This window comes from Photinus pyralis, unplaced genomic scaffold, assembly GCF_008802855.1.
Source record: "Photinus pyralis isolate 1611_PpyrPB1 unplaced genomic scaffold, Ppyr1.3 Ppyr1.4_LG1, whole genome shotgun sequence".
Classification (NCBI taxonomy): domain Eukaryota; kingdom Metazoa; phylum Arthropoda; class Insecta; order Coleoptera; family Lampyridae; genus Photinus; species Photinus pyralis.
Window position 1 is genome coordinate 25,972,714 of NW_022170249.1, and position 20,480 is coordinate 25,993,193.

Here is a 20,480-nt window from a genome sequence, read left to right on the forward strand (position 1 = left end):
TTTTATTAGTGAACGTTTCTAAATTTAATGATTATTATACCATTTATCTCGCATTTCTCTTATTAACAGTTTATAAATAAATCTATAAAATATGTACAAAATAATGGTAATAATAAATTTATTGTTGTTTATATTCCGTAATTCTATGATCAGTATCGCCCCACATTTTGTGAACTTGAACATTGCAAGAATTACAATAAAGATCTTCGCAATCTAGACAGTGATACTTTGCATCTTCATTGCACAAGGCGCACCATCCCAGTTCGGGCGAAGAATTAAACTTATCGTCCATATATTCTGGATCAGACATGCTTTCCTTTGGTAATCGATTCGAACATTTGTTGTCTAATGCAACTTCATCCATAATCTAGAAAATGAAGAGATAGAAATTGAAAAATGAGAAGGAACCGTGCAAACTTTTTTTGTTATTTTATCGACTTCGTCATCATCAGAGCCAGAGTCGTGTAAATTGCTTATATAAGCACCTTCGTTTGGCCGCACTCCTTGTCCTCTTAATGTTGCTAATCTGGCTTCTATTCCTTCTTCTGGATTGTGTGCCAATTCTATGTCACGTTCTTTAATAAACATTTCTAAAATTGAATCTGCTTTTTCTTGGTCTGTTCTAGTATCGGGTGCAAAAACCTTAATAAAAACAAAATTAAATTCAATTCATACATTCATTACAGTTAATCGATTGTGACAAAAGTGTGTGTGGGAGGGATTTCTAGGAAGTTCAAACTGATGGGCAATTTGGATCTGAAAAAAAGCACCTCTAAACAGGTGAGAAAATAAATTTCGACAACGATTCTGGCGATCATAAATACCATTTCGTCAAATTTCTTTTTAAGTTTTTTTTTTTAAATATGAAGTAATTACTAATCTCTTATATTCCTGAAAGTTTGGTATCCCTAAGTTAATTATTTTAGGAATGATAGGTCTGTAATTATCACAACATGAGTTTTTAGCGGTGACATCGCAGTTATTCTGAAATCCACTTTGTTGTATAACAGAAAATGTGCTGCCTGCAATTTATACCATAAAATTTTTTTAAAAATTATGTTTAAATTTAAAATAAGCTTTAACTGCATTAGAGTATGTAGACAACATAAAGTGGCGGCACATGGTGATTTACTAAATGGGCTCATTGCAGGGCCTTCAGTGAGAATACAAACATACATACTTGTGTGTTACTAGGTCCTTCGACATATTCATTTCCACCTTTCAAACTATTCAATCTTTTGCGTATTTCGTCTTCTGACGGCGGAGGTTTATCTTTATCTTTTAATTTTTCTAATCGATCAAGAAGCTGTTGATCGGCAAGGGACAAGCCAGACCGCAGTGTTTCCATTTTCTTATCGGTTTTGTATATTGTTATTGGAGGCCGTGCAGGATTTTCTAAATCTTCCAGCCTTCTGTAATTAATACCACAAAGATAACAATAAATCTTAATAAAGATAAGGAGTTAGCAGCTTAGTTAAAGAGCGAAGCGACCCATCCATAAAGAAACTGAGTAGATATCAAGGCAGAAATGCAATTGGAAAAACCAATAGTGTTAGATAGGTAATACATAAAGACACAAATACAAAAGAGAGTGCAGTGCAAAGCGGCAAATTGATTTCAATGATAATGTCATCTAAACTGTACAATGGAAATTGAAAAGTTCCTAAATGAACTGATGAATATGCATACAGTCAAGTAATCGAAACTGACGACATTCTGACATTCTACTCGTGCACTTAAAACGACATAATAATATAACAAATACTGTCAATAATGTACTTTAAATATGCATCAGGTGGTGGAATGTTCACAGCCATGTTGACATTTGAAGACAAATTCGAAAAACAAGTTCTACAAACAGGGACTTCTTGATCCGATTTACTGGGAATCTTAATTTTCTGTTTTAAACACTTATGGCAAAAGGATAGCTTACAGTTTAAGCACCCGATCTAAAACAAAGCGAATTAATCGAAATATAAAATGTATCGATGGATGGCATTTACTTCCTTATGAAAAAAATTAAATTTTGTTCCACAATGATTGCAAGACATTTTTTAACGTTCAAAGCTTTTCAGGTATAATTCCATTTATTAATTCTATGTTGTTATCACAGTTTTTTATTTGTATATGTAGGTCATTAGGTGTGGATTGATTTATTATGATTGGCGCAGGGTTGCCAAAATCAATATAAGAATATTACTATGGGCAAAATGGCAAATGTTCCTAGTTCGTCGTTTGTGTTCTAAAGGTGCGTTCACATTGCTCGCGAGCAGCACGAACAAACACAAGGAGCACAACAATTCAGCGAGCAGCATCAAGAATAACCTACGAGTAAAAAATAAGAATAACCAAAATCATATTCGTCGTGTTTAGCCCGTTTGCAGCGTTTTGAGTGCTTGCAATAAGCTAAAACACTTGTGTACACGGTACACCATGTACACCACTTTTTACCACCAGTGATTTTTCAGTTTCTTTCATGAAGTCATACTTATCAGAGCAAAAAATATACTATGAGATACTTATACCGGGTGTTTGGCATTATTGCATAGTAATTACGTGAGAGAAAATGATGACGTGCAACGGAAGTTATACGTAATAATTGTTTTTGTATATGCCTTTAATTTGGTTTTCTCTTAAACGTGGCAACACGGTCTGCAACGAATGTTATCGGTCAAGGTCGCGCGCTTGCTAACCCTATTCTTGCTGGTTCTGCGGTCTCCTTCAAAAAACTTTAAATTAGAAATCGTCTTAACAATTTGTACCATCGATTTTACTTAAATACAATGGAATCATTAAACGTGAACGACGTGCTTCAGTTTTTAAAGATTGCACACAACCTAAAGCACAGCGCTCGTAAGGGTTGGGAATACAGAGGAATAAAAAATCCAGAATCAATCGCGAGCCATATGTACAACATGGCACTCATGACCTTTTTGCTTGGAGACAATTCCACCGTGGATCGTCTGCTGTGTTTACAACTTGCAATCGTACACGATTTAGCTGAAAGTATAGTCGGCGACATAACCCCTCAAGATAATATTTCCGCTGACGTTAAACACAAAATGGAGGATGAAGCGATGAAAGAGCTTACATCTTATTTAGGTGGAGGTGTAGGTAATAAAATTTATGAACTTTATAAAGAGTATGAACTGAAAGAAAGTGCAGAGGCCAAGTTTGTTAAAGATTTGGATTTGTTCGATATGATTTTCACTGCGTCTGAATATGAAATAAAAGAAAATACTATAGGGAGATTACAAGAATTTTTCGATTCCACTCGTGGACGGATTAATAATCCATTTATCAAACAACTAGCAACTACTTTAGAGGACAAACGAGCACTAAATAGAGAGTGATTAATTTAATTGGATAGTTATTCTAGTTATTCTTGCCAAGAAACAAGCGCTTGTCTAACAAATGCGTTGGTAGTGTAAATCTGTATGTGAATTATACTGCAAGTTACTCAATGCCAAAATTGCTCCGGTATGCTTCAGCTACATTTTTTAACATTAAATTTTACTATGCAAGTGTATAAAAAGTTTCATGAGTAATACCTATGGGACTGTTTCAGGAAAACCTGAAAAATCAATACCTACCTAAGAAAACCAAGACGTTAGCAAAATTATAGACACACAGGAAGGAGTGATTAATTACTTTAGTTAATCGTCAAACAAATTTATTGATAGTCTTAACAAATTACACTAAACTTGTTTATAAAGATTTATTCTTTTGTTCAGTTAAAACACTTTTATATAATGGCATATATATCACAAATGTAATTTCGTAACTGCAAAGGATTACACTGAACATATTTGTTTTTCTCAGCAACAGTTACCTACATACTACACCAAAGGAGTTTTCTTTAACAAATATATATCACTCCTTGGACAAAGCATGTTAATTGGCATAATTAACAACTATTACGTACAAACATAAAATTAACTATTACTAGTGAGTGACAGTTTTGAAAAATTAATAATCACATTTACACATTTGTAAAAACTTGTTCAACAAAATAAAGTGGTAAAAATACCATTGTCAATATATAAATATGTTATTAAAATGTAGTTAGCCCAAAAACAGCTACGTAGGAAAATAAAGTACCTGCAACCTACACATTTAGACATAAAAAGATTAACCACAGGTATTTTTTATAAATTGTTTCCGTGTGGTTAGGAACAGAGATTATACATCATCATTTAAATGTAAGGGAATAACAAATTTAGACCCAAATGGAGACTTATACTTAATACCAACCTCGTAAAATATTTGAGTGGGAAATCCTAAATTGCATAAATAAATTTTACCATTCTCAGTTGAATGAGCCAAGGGTAAGACAGGTACGAGGCTAAATTTAGTAACAATTCCCGGTGTACCAGAGGAAGGCGGATCTAACGCTAAAACTATGGCTTTATTACTGTTTGTCCAAGCGGCCAAATCATCGTGGCATAGTGGATTATCGGTATCTTCACACAGTGATAGTATAATGAGATCAACTAATTGAGGCAATTTTGATGCTGTCGATATAATTTTATTCTTTGTAAGTTTGTATAATGCGATTTCTCGTTGAACTTCTGGTGCTTCAACACTTACTGTATAGACGATTGTGTTCACTCCGTGACTTGCCAAATGTCTCGCAGCATTTATTCCCATGGCGCCTTGTCTAAAATAGACGGGTGATTATAAGTTCAAACGTCGATAAGCAATTACTAAAAATAATCAATTCTATACCAGGGGAAACCACTCTTACATTTTGTTGTAGATGAAATTTTCATTTCACTTTCAATATCGGCGCAACTACCAACATGACAGTTCCACATAACTACAGGACCTTTCATGTAGGAATGAAGGGGAGTTTTTGAAATATAGGTCACTAATTGCAGGATTTGTTATGTAAGTTGGGTATAAATATTTTGTGCCATCAATGTGAAAAAAGCAAAGCGCGAAATTTATAACCATTGAACTGAAATGGTTGCTAGATATAAAAAAGTGCAAATTTTTGTTAACGGTGGCAGAAGAACGAAAAGTACAGATTGTTGAGCTCATTAAGTAACTTAATTTCACTTTTTTATGTATATTTATATATGTAGAATATATAAATTTGCCTTACACGCTTTCGTTATGTTAATTAGCATTTGTGTATTTTAAATCACAGTTCATTAATTCACTACCCTTTCAAACTTCAATTATAATTTCAATCTATCACATCTTTTTTGCTTCATTTTCAGTCTGGTGTAGAAATCTAAACTAGTGGTTTCCCTTTTAATTGAATCGTCAAATAATCCATCTCGAATAACCAATTAATCACGATTTTTGTTTAATGCTCAATGCAAAAATAATTAGAAAGAAAATATATGTGAACGGTTCATAATTATTATGATGTAACTACTTAGTTACCTGTTGCGGCCACAAAGAACTACCACAGTCGGGCACTGATGAGTATTATGAGGATTAAGCCTATGTCCACCACCAATTAACTGTAAAGTCATTTCAGCAGCTGCTCTACCCATAAGTTCGATTCTTCTCTCACAACTTAAACCGCACACATCTGCCGCACACCACAACTTATTTCGTAAAGATCTCGATATACTTGGAATAATTAAACCATCGTCTGTGACATATTCACAAAATTCTTGTTTAGGAACTGTAATTTGTCGATAAACTGTAGGGACAGTAGCAAGAACATTTTCGTCATGCCTAAAAGCACAATATGACTCTCATCATCTTACAACAATTGATTACAAACCTGTATTTGTTACCATTTTTTTTATCAGTTTGTCTAACAACATCCGGCTTTTGAGAGTTAATTTCATCCCAAATCGCCTGTTTATCAAATAAGGCTAAATTCTTTTCAAAATCAAAATCCTTGCCAATATTTTCCAAGGGCGAACCAAAACACAACTCATCCCTCCAACCTTTACTCCACTTACTTTTCGATTTGTTTTTTGGTGTTGCTGATTTCAAGCTCAAGTCTTGGTGTGAAGATTTGTATTCGATATCAATTGGTTTTGATTTAATATAGCTGTACGTTCCATTACTTTTACCGCACGAAATAATCTCTGAGCCGCTGAAAGTACGGCCAGCTCGCTTCGGAATCGGTTTTGCCACTGTAACTGTGCTTTCACCCGAATGACTTTCTTGTTTTTCAATTAATTGCAAATTGGTAATATCTTCGGCGCTACAGATTATTTACATGTAAGTGACACAATATTTAACAGAAAAAGGCATTACCTTATAATAACTTCGGAAGAATTACAAGGAATTCCATTGCAAAAGGCTTTTCCCAAAGTAATTTGAGAACCAGTAGCAGAAGAAATAATCCCTTGATATGTGCCTGTATCTTCAGTTTCAACAGATACCATAAAACCTACCCACTGCGACATTTTGTCGAAATATACTTCTCGACTAGACAATGAATATTTGTGTAATTTCTACACTGGCTTCGTACACGACTTGACATACATTTACTTCTTAAGGGTTTTATCTAAGGTTATGTTAACAGCTTCGGTAATTCTGTCATTCGAAAGCCTTTCACCATTGGTTGAAAAGTAATGTAATGGCTGTACTGTACCCTTTTGCCAGTGGCGTCTCGTCAGTTGTTGATCCGTAACGTTCAGACGTCGCAATTCAAGTAAATAACCACCAACTGATTCGCTTCTCCACAGGCAAACACTTGCATGTCTGTGTATGGGTCGTAGGTTTGGTCTTTAATCAAAGGGGTTTGGTATGGGTTTCTTTTATATAAATAGGCGCTTTCCAATGGTCAGAGTACTACCGAAGCACTACCTAACTGCTGTACCAAGTTAACGTATGTTCCTGTGGTCAGAAGCGTTCATATATAATATCTATGGAAGCGTTATGCTCCAGGACCAGAACCTGGCCCCTGACGCACCAACGCATTTGGAGGGACATCTTTTAACTGTTGCATAAACTTTTTAAGTTTACTGCTAGATGACGTCACGGCTACGTTATCTAATGGCTATGTATAAAGCACAGAGATGTATATAATATACAACTCTGTGGTATAAAATCACGTAAAGCTGTGTATTGATACTTGCAGATGTGTTCCACACTGACTCCCTGTACTGCGCAAACGCAAGCGCGCCAAAATTTGAATTTGTGTACAGCTGTCAAGTGTAAGGGGTAAATAATATCTTAGTGTAAATTTCTATTCTTTACACTATGATAATATACACATAACCTGCAAACGTTATAATTGAAGATAATTTAGCTCACCTGCTTACCTATTATATGTAGTAGGTATATGAAAATGCCATGTTATCAAGATGAATTTTGTTGTTATCTACATTTGGAGTGCATGGTCATAGAATATGCCAAAGGCGATATTAGGAAACTGCTTCGGTAAGTACTGTAATAGTTAATTAGAAATGACATTTACTTACAGCAATAACGTTACAGACCAACATTGACCTATGGTAAAGAGAGAGTCCGGTGCTGAACGAATCACAAAAAACCAGACTACAAGGATCATGACTGATAGCTAAAGTAGAGGTTTGCTTTCAAGTTGGCGCTATAATGTATTTAACTGGAATTCACAGTAGTGACCGAAGGCTTTAATTCGAGAAGAAGAACATATTCTTTCCGAAAATACAGCGACATTTGGTTTGTAATATGGAAGTCAGCAGGAACTTGTATTATAAACAAAACAAACGGTGGCACGTTAAAGCAAATTCAAATTTTAGCGCGCTTGCGTTTGCGCAGTACAGGGAGTCAGTGTGGAACACATCTGCAAGTGTGTATTGATCTCGTGAGTGGTTGATGGTCTGTGGTAGTCTCCATCTTTGATTTTCGTCCGGTTAGGTGTTTATCTTAACAATCTCCTTTTTTTGAAAGAAATACATTAATAAGCTCAAAATGGTAAGATCAGCAGCAAAAGTTAATTTTTTACGATGCGCTTTTAATTATAGAGTCGTCGCGATGGAAGTACCACAAAGGTATTCGTGGGTAGCTTACCCACTAGTGTTACCACTGATGACTTGAGAAAACTGTTTGCTCCCTATGGAAATATAGTGGAATGCGATATAGCGAACCGATGTGGGTTTCTCCATTTGGAAGACCAGGCATTGGCACTAAAAGCGATAGAAGATCTGAACAATAGTAGTTTCATGGGTGGAACCATATCTGTCGAAAGAGGACGAGTAAAGCCACCTAGACGTACTAGGGAGATGGGAATGGGACCGGCCGTTGGTGCACCCAGAGGACGTGAACGTGGTGGACCGTATGCTCGTACTGACGGATATGCACGAGGACCACCTCCAAGAAATGGTATGGCAGGTGGATATGGAGTAGGTAGAGAGTATGAAGATTACGAAAGATATGGTGATTATGATCGAGCCGCTGTCATGAGAAGTTATGGTACGGAATACGAAGGTGTGGGAGATCGACGACCTATGTACGATGATCGCAGAGCATACCCCCCTCCGAATGGTTATGGTAATTCTTTCGAATTTTAATTGCTTGTAGATTTTCTCATGTCTCGAGTTTGTAGAGCGTAGGCCATACGATGACCGTGGTGGATATTTGGATGACAGAAGTGGATACGAAGACAGACGTTTGCCACCTTCCGCTAGTGCCTATGATTCCAGAAGGCCGATGATGGCTGACCGACGTCCCTTGCTTGACCAAGGAGGAGATCGTACTTTAATGAGTGGATATGATCGTCCCTCATCTGGTAATGAGATGTACAGTCGACGAGGAGATCCTGGTCCCAAACCAGCGTAAGTTTCAATTTTGTTCTAGTTTTCATATGCGTTTGTATCACTTACAAATTGTTAGTATGATATAAGTGGTTGGCGATGTTGCCTTGCCGAAGATCTTGGCAACAGTTTGCTTTCATTATTCAGTGCGGAAGGAGAAGCGGAGAGAAGTTGACAAATAGTTAAATTATGGCGAAAAAAAGCGGAGTCAATGTTGATAGTAACGGATTATTGATGCTTGTTCAAACAAGAAGCCAAAACGTATTGCCTTCTTCTCCATCCACCATGTGCAGGAATAGCCATAGAAGTAGGAGATAGTCAATTTTTTATTATTATACACAAAAAATGAATAATAGTATTAATAATGTTCAAAGCACGTCTGTTTTTCTAAATGAATCACACGCATTTGTGTGCAACAAAATAAAAGAGCTAGATTTTATTCCATCCAACATTTTTTTGCTCAACAAAAAGTTGCATGTCTAGTATGTTTCCAATCTTATATGAAGCGGTCTAAGCTCATAGGAAGTGAATTTTAATACGTATTAACCTCGGTATTAACGGGTTTCGAAAGCTAGATGGCGCCACTTCTGTTGTTGAGCCGACATATATATTACACATTTGCAAAATTCCCTTCAAATTATTAAGCACTTCTCGAAGAAGACAAAAGAGAAATAATTAACAATATTGTAGGTCATTAACAATGCAACGTTCCAAGATTCTTGAACTTTTAAAAAAACATGTCTTCAGCGCACCATCCCAGAGTGATCCGTACGGAAGTGCATCTCTTGGATATGGTAGTGGTGGAGCATCAGCGGGTAGCTACTCATCTGCAAATGACGGCTACGGAGGCTCCAGCGGTGGCGGATATAACAGCAGTGCAGATCATTACGGAGCGGGAGGCGGTTATGGGTCGGCTTACAGTGACAGTCGCAGTCCTGCCGGTGGTTATGGCAGTGCTGGTGGTGGTTATGGAGCCGGTGGAAGCTACAGCACTTCACTCGGTGGTGGGGGCTATGGAGACGTGTACACTTCAAGTCGTGCTCCATATGATCCGGCTTATCCGATTCCACCACAACGAGGGTAAGCTTAAACTACAATTTACGTTATAGTTATCATTTTGGTTTTAATTAAGTAATCGATTACGTGCGCTTTCGCCTATGAATGTGGAAGAACATGATATGTCATTCGGAACATACTATACGCACGGAATTTACGTAATTAGCCTCAAATTTGATACAGTCTCATGTACTTTTTAATTGCTCTCTTGCTGGTAACTCGTTACTTATAATGGTGGTAGAGTTTTTGAATGGACTGTAAAAGTACGTACATATAAATTGAGAAATTGTAAAAGTGAGATTTTTATGCTGGCTCGTAACGACTACTTCCACATTTCTTATGGTGTAATGAATGTGCGTCAGTATTAGGGATTTTCAGTTTTATTTATATATCAATTTTTATTTGTAGTTTTGCAAGCAGTTCTGGCGGTCCTGGTCTACGTAGTGGCGGTGATTTACCGCCAGTTGGTGGACGCAGATTTTAAATATTGCGTTTTAGTTCGGTGCGCCCTCAAACCTACATTAACGTTTGCGTTGCGCAAGGGTGGGAGGGTGGTCTACTAAACACACAATATCAACAACCACCATTTTTCTATAGTTAGTTCTCAAGTTATAACTTTTTATTATTGACATAATTGATGTACTGTATGTAATTTTTCCTTTTCGTGAATTACGTTTTTTTCTAAAACATTATAAAGCTTATCGTTATTTTAGTAGAGTCGTGCCGGTATTTTATGTAAGCAATTTTATTTGCCGTCTTTCACGTACGGTGTGAAATATATAAGAAATAAACAATGTGTGGTGTTGATCGCCTGCCTACTTAACACAATCCACAGCATTCTGGAAAAGGAGACGGATGCGCCCAAATCCCACTTAACAAAGCTATGAAATTATTTTACCTAAATTTTAATTGCAAATAATGAACGATTACTTACTCTTCCTTATTTGAAATAATACACAGACTCAAATATTATATACATGATGATTGTCACAGGCTAGAAAAGACGGACGTAAAGCGCCTAATTAATTTCACCCGCTCTTCTTCGTATTCCATAAACAATATTTTTAAACTCGAGTTGTTATTTTAAGCATAATATTGTATGTCCTGAACTATAAACAACTAATATAAATACAAAACTACAGTTTCCGAATATGTCAAAGGACACTACTTTTTCTACATACGTTTCCGTAAGTTTCATAGTTTAAGGAAAATACTTACACTTTAACGGGTTTACCGGATGTGGATAGCAACTGTCTCAACTGACTCCTTTGACTTGAATTTCAAAAAGTCTTCCAAAATCAACAGTATTGATTCAATGCTACATGGGAATGGCGTTAAATTTTGGGATATTAAAAAAAATAAATTTTTGGACTACCATTTCTGAGATTTGACTCAAAGTCGGTATTTTTAAATGCAACACCCTGTATATCTGAACGTCAATTTTTGCATTCTTTTCTCTGATTACATTACAAGCTATATTTTTTAAATCTTAAACTTTACTTTTACGGTTTTTAAATAGTAGGCCATGGATTCGTGGAAATTTTATTTTTTTTTTAATGGCAGCCGATACCAATCATTAAAACAAAAATGGCTGGCTGTAGAAACATGTCACCTCAAAAGTTAAAAAAAAAAAAGGTGTAATAACAGGTTTTATCAAATTTCGTGTTAAGTACAGAGAACTCGCTAATTAGCATAGATAGAGGGTTGGTTAAATGGACAAAAATAATTCTGGAGTTATACCTAAAGAAAATCAAGAAACAAAATTTACCACCCTATCTAAAGTTTCCTAAATATAGCGAAACATAACATAATTGACGTTTTTGAATTTTGGCTTTAAACTCCTTATTTTGGGAGATATTTAAACACACGTAGCTAGCTTGATTCTGTCTCTAGTATTAAAAGTTTCACAAAAAAGTTTGCGAAAACCGTAAGTCTAAAACTTTAAAAACAGTTTAGGTGTCTCAGTCTCAACTAAAATAAGACCCACTGTACATTCTGTACTTGGTGAGTACCAAAAATAAGCTGAAGCTAGTAGTTTTGGGAAGTTTAGGAAGTGCAAAACTAAACATTGTGGACTCACTTTTTGATACGGATCGGCGCTTACGTCCCACTTTTCTATTATGTCCTTCCAAACGTCAACAGACAGAGAAATCACTGATTTGATTTCGTAAAGTGCATAATTTACATATTCTAGTTTATTAAATCACAAAAATAGTGAACTAAGTACTTTAAATATCTGAACGCCAAAGTACTTGCGGAAATATCACGATGCGCCTACTTCTGATGCGTATACGAAATTTATTCCATTGCGTCATCTTGCGGCTGCGCCTTGCGTCTCTTTCTACAATAAATATATCAGGTGAGATTACTTTTACTTTACGATTAAATACGTAACACATTTGAAATATACCTATGCGGATGTTGGTATTTGTATGTATCACTGGTTTACATAATGTATACATGTTTGGTTATACAGAATGAAACTGTATAGATTCTTCTGTTTCAAGTTAGGCGACCAACTTACAGTTTAGTTGGTAATGCTACTGTGATCAAAAATTATTTTGGAATGTTTAATTTGGTTTAATAGAAAAGTTCGGCTTTCCATATAACTTCTGTCGCACGTCAACGATGATGACGTTTTATTCAACACATCGTGTTATTTTAGGGATGGAGAATCAATATCATAATTTCGTGATGAAATTAACTCATTTGGAAACTCCAACTCGAACTGAATCCAAATCGTCAGGTACCGTGCGGATAGAATTATTGAATTTATAATATGTACGAGGACATGTATACTGTATTTTATCATGTTACCTCACCAATATCGTAAAAACATGCGAAACATGCGACGGAGCGCTATTACAACTTATGAAACGTAAGAAAAAGGTTTTATCATTGTGCTTTTCTATACTTTATTGTTGCTAAAAAAGCGACCACCAAACAAAACAATGTATTGATGAATCCAGCTCTTGAGCATACCATGATTTGAAAATGTTGATGTTGATGAAGTTTTCTCACTTTTCAAAGGTGCGTGACAATTTAGTAGCGGTGGTGAAATAGCCGAACAACCATAAAGTTATTGTATCCGTAGCGTACAACCATTTTTTTTAGATGGTTTCGGATTCAGCTCTACTTACGTTTCTAGCTATTGGAAAAATCGAGTAGTTTACTTCTTTTTGTGGCACCTACTTACACTTTTTTGAATCCATTTCACATATGGTACCGCTAGATGTTATTAAACTATTTTCAATACATTTTGATCACAGTATTGTAGGCAGTGTAGGTTGGAAATCTGTTTTTTTCAACATGTACAGATTTTAAAGTTTCTAACATTTTTTAAATATTTAGGTTGGACTGAATGGCTCATGAAAGCCTGCTGAATGTTTATCCAATGTCAACTCTAGACACGACTTGCATTCTCTTCAAAAAGGTAAGAAAACATTTTAGTGATGAGATTGTTGCCCTTCATAACAGAAGGGTACTTCTTAAAGTATTTACTTAAATGAAATTTAATTTGAATTATTCCTACATAATCCTACTACTGTGTAATAATAGTGCCTTGTTCGTTTACTGCAGTTGGAGAATCTGGCTTCTTTTACCTTCAATTAAAATCATTGTATTAGCAACACGTCACTAATGTTGGAACCCATAGAGAAAAAGATATATGCCACTTTGTGGGTTGCATAAACCCCACATTTGCTTCATCTCCAGAATGAAATTATAAAGAATTCGATATATTTAAAATAATATAAAAATTGTATAATAAAACTTATAGCTGTATGCATGCTAGATCCTTTTTTTTTTGGCTTTTCTTAAGATCTATTTTCTTTACAGGTAGGTTACTCTCCAGTTGTTGGCCCATTGTACACACCGAGTACGTCTTTGGCCTCTGCCGCTAATTCGTCTTCTGAGGAAACCATTGCGTCTCTCGCAATACGTTCCAGTTCTCTAAGAATGGCACCTTCTTCGGCTCTTATAATTAAATTAAGAACTGCTTCGTGTGCCTCATTTTCATAAATAGTACGCTGTAAGATCGAGATGTGATGAGTACAATTGTATAAATAGATGTAATTTTATTATGATATTTTTTAAAAACCTTACCAGTTTTTCGCTTTCGAGCCTCTCTCGTTCTTGTATGAGCTCTTGTAGTTCGTCTTTCCGTGTAACGCTAACTTCTTGATTATAACGATATTTGAAAAGCCAGTGGCCTAAGTAATGTATGGGATCACGTGGTTGCTGGGCCGTAATCTCAGCCAGTGCTAAAGTTAAGGGTTTGCCAAATATCGTTTTCAGGTAAACCACATCTTCTGTATCCATTTTTTCAGATTCTGAAACTGTCAGCTCTGCAAAGGTGCAATGTACTTAATTATATTTTGATATGTCGAACAGAACCTGAAGTGGTCGGCTGTATGTCAGTGACATACTCTTCTTGATCTAACAGGCTAAGGTTTATGCCTTCTAATAAACCCAGGCGAGTTGCTTCGGAACGTGTTAAATGACTTCCAGATGATGTAAGAAATTTATTTGATTGAGTGAAACATAAGCCTCTGCTTTCTAGAAGCTCTGCAAGAAAATCATATAGTCAGTTAAATGCTCTATTCCTTGCAAGTGCTGCAGAGAGGGTTTGTAAGAATAATGTGAATGTAGAGAAACAATGTGGGAGAGAAGTATCAAAAATACAAAATCATCTCAAATAACAGCAATAGGCATATCAAGACCGAGAGCGAGCATAATCTGATGGAGAACAATATTCTGCCTTCTTGATAAAAATTTGAGAATGTGAATAATAAAAGAAAATGTAAGTAGAAAGGGAGTGTGTACCAAACATTTTCTCCTCTTTACATTTCCAACCTGCCAACTGTAACTCATTAAGAATTTCAACGTCTTTTTCAAACATCTTATTTAACTGATCAATTCTTCTATCCACTTCTTTAAGTTGTGAAGGGCTGGCCGTCATTTTCGATTCTTCAAGCTCCTGCAAGACCCCTCGATGTTGCACTCGAAGAGAATCCATTATTACGTCCATCTGTTGTGTTTTCATCGCACATTGCTTTTGAAGGCTCTAAAATTGTAAATATCGCAACTGTTCACACTTTTCAGAATCTACCGATCGTTGTCCTTCTAAACTAGTCAACTCCTCTGCGTGCGCGTCCTCGAGGTCCTTGATCTTTTTATCTACCTCATCCATCAATGCTTCTCGTTCATCACGTGATATTTCCGTGCTATTTAACACATTTTCCCTCTGCGAGCTCAATTCTTTTACTTGCTGTTGATAATGATATTCGATGTTAAATATTTTATGTGTAAGTGCATTAATTAACAAGTCCAATTTTTCAATGTGTGACAATCGCTTCTTGAGTGCTTGTTTTTCCATCTCAAGCTCAGATAGTGCTTTATCGTGTTTGTTTTGAATGTATTCCATTTCACTGGAATTTAAGTGATACTTAAATGGAAGAAAAAATTAAATAAATCTTCAACAAAAGTTAAAAAATTATTGTATATAGGTAAGTGACATTTGTGCAAATTGAAAAATGTCACATATCTAGATGACTTGATTTTACAAAGCTGGATTGGATAGTCTTAGCAAAAGGTCATAGCAAGACCTTGTTACTAGCGAACTCATTATACTTAATTCAAGAGCTAGCACAGTAGATCATGGGCCACAAAAGTGACCCTCCCCCCATGTGGAAATTTTCGACACATAAAATTTTGTTATTCTACAAATGCGAGTTGGATCCATAAATATATTCAGGATGTAATTGTTGATGGAGTCGGAATTGAGTATTACTATACTATAAAAATCGTAACATTACAAGATATAGGTATCTTAATCTACAATCAAACAAAATGCTTTCTTTAAAATTTGCGCTTCAACTTTTAAATTGCTATAGCTAACTGCTGTCTCTAATACTCTGGAATACAAAAAATAGTGTATACACCATATAGGACTAAAGTTCAGGTGCTTGTTACCTTCAACTATATTTCGGGTACGTCGAGATTAAAACACACAGCTTTAGTCCCTTATATACTACATATTTACGCATGATTACAACAGTCGAGCATTCATTGGCCACATACCAAAAATATCTTTCTAAAAATAAACTTTGTCATATTGCGCATACCTACTTGTTGCTTAATTTACCTAAGAAGTCCACGGTTTGTTGTAGCGAATATAGAATTTGCAGTCTAATTACACCAGTGTTTGTGAAATAGTGCCGTGTTCCATTATTTTTGAATGGTGGTAGACATATGTCATATGTATTCCGTTACAGTTTTCAATCTTTGTTAAATCGCAGTCTTACCTCGTAACTATTGAGTTCATGGATAATTTGCATTTAGTGTTTTTGATTTGGGAATTCAAGTTGCCAGTTTGAGCTCTAAAAAGACTTTCGCAAACAAATGCCACGTTATAATGTGCTTGTAAATTCCATAACTGAAAACTTACATGGAAAATGGCATATTTGTAATAGGTTGTCTGCGGTCCGCCGGTATGCTGCCTGGACAGTAGGAGTGCCCTATGCAAAACGTTATGGAAATTAATAACCCAACAATGAGGCCCCCTAAGTCAGAGTTTTTGAGGAGAAGGAATCAAGTTAATTTATTATATCTACTATCTAAACGTGAATTGACGGAACAGTTAAAAATTGAAATCATCATCCATGAGACATTAGTGTACCTATAAGTAGTGATTCCTAAATACCAGTAGATCATTTGTGATTATATTTGGCGAATATTTTTGGAAAAACAACCTACACTTATTGATTTGATTGAATTTTTTTAACGTTCTGTACCCACAAACTGTGTAGCTTAATTTAACCTGTTTTACCTTGATAACTTAAAAAATAACTTTGTGGTTGAATTATCGACTGATTTGTGATTGTGCAAGTTGTTCCTGTTTTGATTATTACACCTAATAGCAATTAATCAGTTTTGAAAACGCGTAGGCAGTTGAAAGAATAAAAATGGATTTTAAGGAAGCTTGTAAAGTTGGAATGCTAACTCTCATTTTGAAAATTTTTATTCTCATAAGATTTTGCATTGATAAATTAATTGATTTTGTTTTTGGCCGTTACTATAAGTCTCTGGCTCATGGCGTTCCGAAACCAACAAATCTGTTGGTGTTGCAATGTGCAACATCTCTCGCAAAACAAATACGTAAGCAAAAATTATCATCCGAAGAAGTTGTACGGGCGTTCATTGAGCGGATTGAACAAGTGAATCCTTTAATCAATGCAGTTGTCGACTTTCGTTTTGAAGTAGCAATCGAAGAGGCAAAACGAGTCGATCAACGAATCAAAAATCAGGAGTTTACGAGAGAAGAATTTGACGCAAAACCATTTCTGGGTACTTGGTCTTTGTGTGCATTATTTATTATTAATGATACTTCTTAGGGGTGCCATTTACAACAAAAGAATCTAATGCTTGCAAGGGGATGAAGCATTCTTTTGGCCTGGTGTGTCGCAAACAAAGACGTGCAATAGAAGATGCAGATGCAATTCAATTAATCAAACGTGCTGGTGGAATTTTAATAGGTACCTACCTAACTTTTTTTTTATTGTTTATGGGAAGACGAGTTTCTTTCATTTAACTACATAGTGTGGAGGTAGTAGATAAAAGTTTCAGTGGATACGCCCTTTTGCTTCGAGAAGATGCAATTACGGTGGACGAATAGCTACGGAAAATAATTCGAGTTATTCGTCTGAAAGCTATAAAAATATAGTAGAATATATGATTTGTTCAACACAACAAAAAAGTAGTGAAAACGTTTGAAAAGGTGCCTAAATTGCGCTATTGTCCATTTACTGTTGATCCATTTTGAAATTTAAGAAAATGAATAAAAATATGAGTTTTTTAAGGTGTTACAAATGTCCCTATACTAAACATGTGGCAGGAAACTTCAAATCTTGTGTATGGTCGCACAAATAATCCGTATAACTGTTCGAGGACCGCGGGTGGTTCATGTGGTGGTGAAGCTGCAATTATCGCCGCGTGCGGAGTTCCATTTGGAATTGGTGAGGCACAATAATGTAAAAAAGAGATCGCGATAACTTTATACAGGAAATGATTGGGGTGGATCCATTCGAATACCTGCATTTGCGTGTGGAATTTTTGGACACAAACCTACATGCGACTTGATACCGACCAGAGGTAATTAGAATTTTAATCTTCTACGCATTAACATGACGTAATGTAGGGGTAGTATACAGAACAGGAAAAGAACCTACAATTATGGCTGTTGGCGTACTCACTAGGACCACCCGTGACATTATACCTCTGCTTAAAGTGCTAGTGGATGGAAATATGAACAAACTTCAACTTGATCGAGATGTTCAAGTTTATGACTTACAAATATACTACATGCTTGACTGTGGAGACCTCAGGATGAATACACTTAGCAGTGAAATGAACGCCGCAATCTTACGGTATAGCGTATAGCACAGATTAATAATAATTGATCTGTAGGTATAATGCAGGTTTAGAAAGTGCTACTTTTCTTACTCTTGTGATCATTACCGCCCATGAGATGAATCCAAGTGTGAAAGGTGCTCCCAAGAGAGTTGTACACGCTATTTTATCTATGCCTTCCACTAAACAAATTATTGAATTATTTCCGTTTACAGAATTGTCGCACATTTCCAAGTGAACTCAAGATCGATACCTCAAAAGTTAATGTTATCTAAGCTAAAATATGGGTATGATCTGTGGGATTTTTGGTCAAGACAAGAAACAAATGCTAACTTAGCCCGAGACTTAACCGACCGGAAAAGAGCGGTGTGTGAACGATAAACCTATAACATATTCCAGATGATTAATTTTAGGTGAATCCTCTTATAGAAATTTTAAAATATTTAACATTCGCTAGCGAATATAACATTGGAGCTATGCTCAGCTTGATCAATTACATGTTACCGGTAAAAAATTGCGAATGGGCCTGTAACTTAACTGCAGCACTATCCGATTTGCTCACAGTAAATCACGGAACGGTTTTTAATAGGGATGAAAATTTTTTTTTAGGAAACACTAGGTGACAATGCTGTTTTGTTATACCCATCAGCTCCGTGGACCGCAAGACATCACAATACTTCAATTTTTCGCCCTTACAACGTTGGTTACAACTCGGTGTGGAGTGCACTTAATTTTCCCGTGACACAAATGCCTTTGGGTTTAGATTCAGAGGGATTGCCTTTGGGTATTCAAGTAGTTGCAGCACCGTATCAAGATCACCTGTCCATAAATGTGGCGAAGGAACTGGAGGAAATATTTGGTGGATATGTACCTCCTTTCAAGTTTTGATAGTTTCGTACCTACCTACTATGAATTTGACTGTTTTGTGTTATCAAATAAAAAAGTAATTTATTCTTCACAGAATTTAACAAAATTAATGCAACCACCAATGTGAATTAAGATTAATCCATTTTGACAACAAAGCTTAAAGCTATATCCTTATCAGCAAACCCCTGTCATGGTATAAACAATGAGGATAACAGATTTAATCTGAAATAAACGTTGCGCAACAATAAATTTAAAGATGAGACAAAATATGTTAGGTGCGTGTGTGTCATTTTTTCTTTTTGTTTAACCGGGTGAGTGATAGGTTCTCGCTATGCAGTAAATAAAAAATATGGTCTATTTCCTCGATCACCTCCACTTATAATTTTTGTTTCGTAACCTAATGAGCTATCCGATTGGGAGTAAAATTATAGTAAGTGGGTAATACAGAAATCATTACTTGCAACATTTTCGGGTGAACTGCTTATACATTATGTAACGTTGGAGACCCATTTAGTCAGGGACTTTATTACACAAGAACTTACGTGACTGACACATAAGTTAAATGGGCTGCTGGAAGGGCGTCTAACAACCACTAAACCTTTCTTCAGTGACCACAGAATCGTCAATTTTTAACCTCGTCAATAAAAAAAGATTATTTTTAAACCAATTTAATTAAAAACGAGGCTGCTTGAGTGTTACCTTACAGAATGTGGTTATTCGCACCGATCACCCTGTTTTAGATACCCTCACGTCGATCAGGTAGCTTTTTTTTGTGTCACCAAAGTAATATAAAGTCCAAAATGTGAACTGATGTACTTACAGTTCCAAGTCTGAAAGGTCATATTCAAGATTTTCCTCTGAATTATTATAATTCGGATCATATTGCAATATTTGCTTTCTTCTATTTTCTAGCTCTTCCAATGTTTCGTAAGCGATTTTGTTCGCTTGATTTATATGCGATTGCACTTTATTCATCTCTGATGCGAAATACTGGACATAGGGAAGTTCTAAATTAACCATTATTATATCTGTTTGAGATTATAGATGTTGACAATTCAAATAACATGTGTCACAGATTTGACATGAAGTTTTTTTCTCATGGACATCTACTGCTACACCTTTCAGCCTTTTGCAACCTTAATCCTCTCTTTAATCAAACATTTGTTCAACAACTGTGTAGACACATTTGCACTTGTAAAGTAGGTAGTTGGCCAGCTAAAGGAATCCATTGAAAAACTTCTATAAAGTGGTCTGAAATTAATGTCGATGAAGAAATATGCTACCAGAGCGTTTACTTTTAAGAGTAAAAAAAGTCTTTTGGTCAACATTGGCACGATCCTATTCCGGAAGTCGCTCGCATCTTAAAAAAACATAGATTTTAAATTGACACAAGGTGTGCTGTGACCGGCAATCTTTCTTGGCGAGAGTTATATG

The 20,480-nt window shown here is 35.8% G+C and overlaps 6 protein-coding genes across 10 annotated transcripts; 3 read left to right on the plus strand and 3 right to left on the minus strand.

Moving 5' to 3' along the window:
• Positions 1-101: 101 nt before the first annotated feature.
• LOC116163553 (abscission/NoCut checkpoint regulator) lies at positions 102-2,171 on the minus strand. Its single transcript, XM_031477552.1, has 5 exons — positions 2,004-2,171; positions 1,780-1,949; positions 1,181-1,412; positions 418-642; positions 102-367 (listed from the first exon to the last, which is right to left on the minus strand). Exons 1-5 carry the CDS (start codon positions 2,049-2,051, stop codon positions 119-121), a joined length of 924 nt encoding a protein of 307 aa, XP_031333412.1. The 5' UTR covers positions 2,052-2,171; the 3' UTR covers positions 102-118.
• Positions 2,172-2,516: 345 nt separating this feature from the next.
• Positions 2,517-4,030, plus strand: LOC116163582 (HD domain-containing protein 2). The gene has a single exon (XM_031477596.1). The coding sequence runs from the start codon at positions 2,784-2,786 to the stop codon at positions 3,351-3,353; it is 570 nt and encodes a 189-aa protein (XP_031333456.1). The 5' UTR covers positions 2,517-2,783; the 3' UTR covers positions 3,354-4,030.
• On the minus strand, positions 3,705-6,620 carry LOC116163490 (enhancer of mRNA-decapping protein 3). The gene is made up of 4 exons (XM_031477445.1): positions 6,229-6,620; positions 5,744-6,175; positions 5,395-5,694; positions 3,705-4,660 (listed from the first exon to the last, which is right to left on the minus strand). Exons 1-4 carry the CDS (start codon positions 6,378-6,380, stop codon positions 4,183-4,185), a joined length of 1,362 nt encoding a protein of 453 aa, XP_031333305.1. The 5' UTR covers positions 6,381-6,620; the 3' UTR covers positions 3,705-4,182.
• Positions 6,621-7,716: 1,096 nt separating this feature from the next.
• LOC116163522 (RNA-binding protein 4.1-like) lies at positions 7,717-13,855 on the plus strand. Of its 3 annotated transcripts, XR_004143757.1 has the most exons (6): positions 7,717-7,875; positions 7,926-8,451; positions 8,507-8,735; positions 9,405-9,794; positions 13,122-13,203; positions 13,608-13,855. XR_004143757.1 is itself a non-coding variant. In XM_031477498.1 (5 exons), exons 1-5 carry the CDS (start codon positions 7,873-7,875, stop codon positions 10,252-10,254), a joined length of 1,224 nt encoding a protein of 407 aa, XP_031333358.1. In that variant the 5' UTR covers positions 7,717-7,872; the 3' UTR covers positions 10,255-10,886. The 3 variants fall into 3 exon arrangements, 2 of the variants coding, with proteins under 2 accessions (XP_031333358.1, XP_031333366.1); XM_031477498.1 differs by lacking the exons at positions 13,122-13,203; positions 13,608-13,855 and adding an exon at positions 10,179-10,886; XM_031477506.1 differs by lacking the exons at positions 13,122-13,203; positions 13,608-13,855 and adding an exon at positions 10,179-10,886 and having other exon boundaries at positions 9,462-9,794.
• LOC116163500 (lamin-A-like) lies at positions 12,947-20,145 on the minus strand. Of its 3 annotated transcripts, none has more exons than XM_031477465.1 (6): positions 19,867-20,145; positions 14,881-15,199; positions 14,625-14,835; positions 14,166-14,336; positions 13,875-14,116; positions 12,947-13,798 (listed from the first exon to the last, which is right to left on the minus strand). In XM_031477465.1, the coding sequence occupies exons 1-6, from the start codon at positions 20,064-20,066 to the stop codon at positions 13,613-13,615; spliced, it is 1,329 nt and encodes a 442-aa protein (XP_031333325.1). In that variant the 5' UTR covers positions 20,067-20,145; the 3' UTR covers positions 12,947-13,612. The 3 variants fall into 3 exon arrangements, with proteins under 3 accessions (XP_031333325.1, XP_031333316.1, XP_031333334.1); XM_031477456.1 differs by having other exon boundaries at positions 14,595-14,835; positions 19,867-20,142; XM_031477474.1 differs by lacking the exon at positions 19,867-20,145 and adding an exon at positions 15,744-15,770 and having other exon boundaries at positions 14,595-14,835.
• On the plus strand, positions 16,590-19,135 carry LOC116163409 (fatty-acid amide hydrolase 2-like). Its single transcript, XM_031477319.1, has 8 exons — positions 16,590-17,117; positions 17,165-17,305; positions 17,630-17,785; positions 17,832-17,921; positions 17,968-18,196; positions 18,395-18,545; positions 18,593-18,742; positions 18,789-19,135. The coding sequence occupies exons 1-8, from the start codon at positions 16,736-16,738 to the stop codon at positions 19,065-19,067; spliced, it is 1,578 nt and encodes a 525-aa protein (XP_031333179.1). The 5' UTR covers positions 16,590-16,735; the 3' UTR covers positions 19,068-19,135.
• Positions 20,146-20,480: the final 335 nt, after the last annotated feature.

Excerpts from the sequence above, each read along its gene's own strand:
- LOC116163553 (XM_031477552.1), bottom strand. The coding sequence starts at position 2,051 with ATGTCTTGCAATCATTGTGGAACAAAATTTAATTTTTTTCATAAGGAA. Across the intron at positions 643-1,180 it reads AAGGACCTAGTAACACACAA|GTTTTTGCACCCGATACTAG; the intron begins GTATGTATGTTT and ends GTTTTTATTAAG. Across the intron at positions 368-417 it reads TCGATAAAATAACAAAAAAA|ATTATGGATGAAGTTGCATT; the intron begins GTTTGCACGGTT and ends TTCATTTTCTAG.
- LOC116163582 (XM_031477596.1), top strand. The coding sequence starts at position 2,784 with ATGGAATCATTAAACGTGAACGACGTGCTTCAGTTTTTAAAGATTGCA.
- LOC116163490 (XM_031477445.1), bottom strand. The coding sequence starts at position 6,380 with ATGTCGCAGTGGGTAGGTTTTATGGTATCTGTTGAAACTGAAGATACA. Across the intron at positions 5,695-5,743 it reads AAAAATGGTAACAAATACAG|GCATGACGAAAATGTTCTTG; the intron begins GTTTGTAATCAA and ends TTGTGCTTTTAG. Across the intron at positions 4,661-5,394 it reads GTTCTTTGTGGCCGCAACAG|ACAAGGCGCCATGGGAATAA; the intron begins GTAACTAAGTAG and ends CGTCTATTTTAG.
- LOC116163522 (XM_031477498.1), top strand. Across the intron at positions 8,736-9,404 it reads GATCCTGGTCCCAAACCAGC|GTCATTAACAATGCAACGTT; the intron begins GTAAGTTTCAAT and ends ACAATATTGTAG. Across the intron at positions 9,795-10,178 it reads CCGATTCCACCACAACGAGG|TTTTGCAAGCAGTTCTGGCG; the intron begins GTAAGCTTAAAC and ends TTTTATTTGTAG.
- LOC116163409 (XM_031477319.1), top strand. The coding sequence starts at position 16,736 with ATGGATTTTAAGGAAGCTTGTAAAGTTGGAATGCTAACTCTCATTTTG. Across the intron at positions 17,786-17,831 it reads CGGAGTTCCATTTGGAATTG|GAAATGATTGGGGTGGATCC; the intron begins GTGAGGCACAAT and ends AACTTTATACAG. Across the intron at positions 17,922-17,967 it reads CGACTTGATACCGACCAGAG|GGGTAGTATACAGAACAGGA; the intron begins GTAATTAGAATT and ends GACGTAATGTAG.
- LOC116163500 (XM_031477456.1), bottom strand. The coding sequence starts at position 20,066 with ATGGTTAATTTAGAACTTCCCTATGTCCAGTATTTCGCATCAGAGATG. Across the intron at positions 15,200-19,866 it reads GACCTTTCAGACTTGGAACT|TGAAATGGAATACATTCAAA; the intron begins GTAAGTACATCA and ends CTTAAATTCCAG. Across the intron at positions 14,117-14,165 it reads CATACAGCCGACCACTTCAG|AGCTGACAGTTTCAGAATCT; the intron begins GTTCTGTTCGAC and ends GCACCTTTGCAG.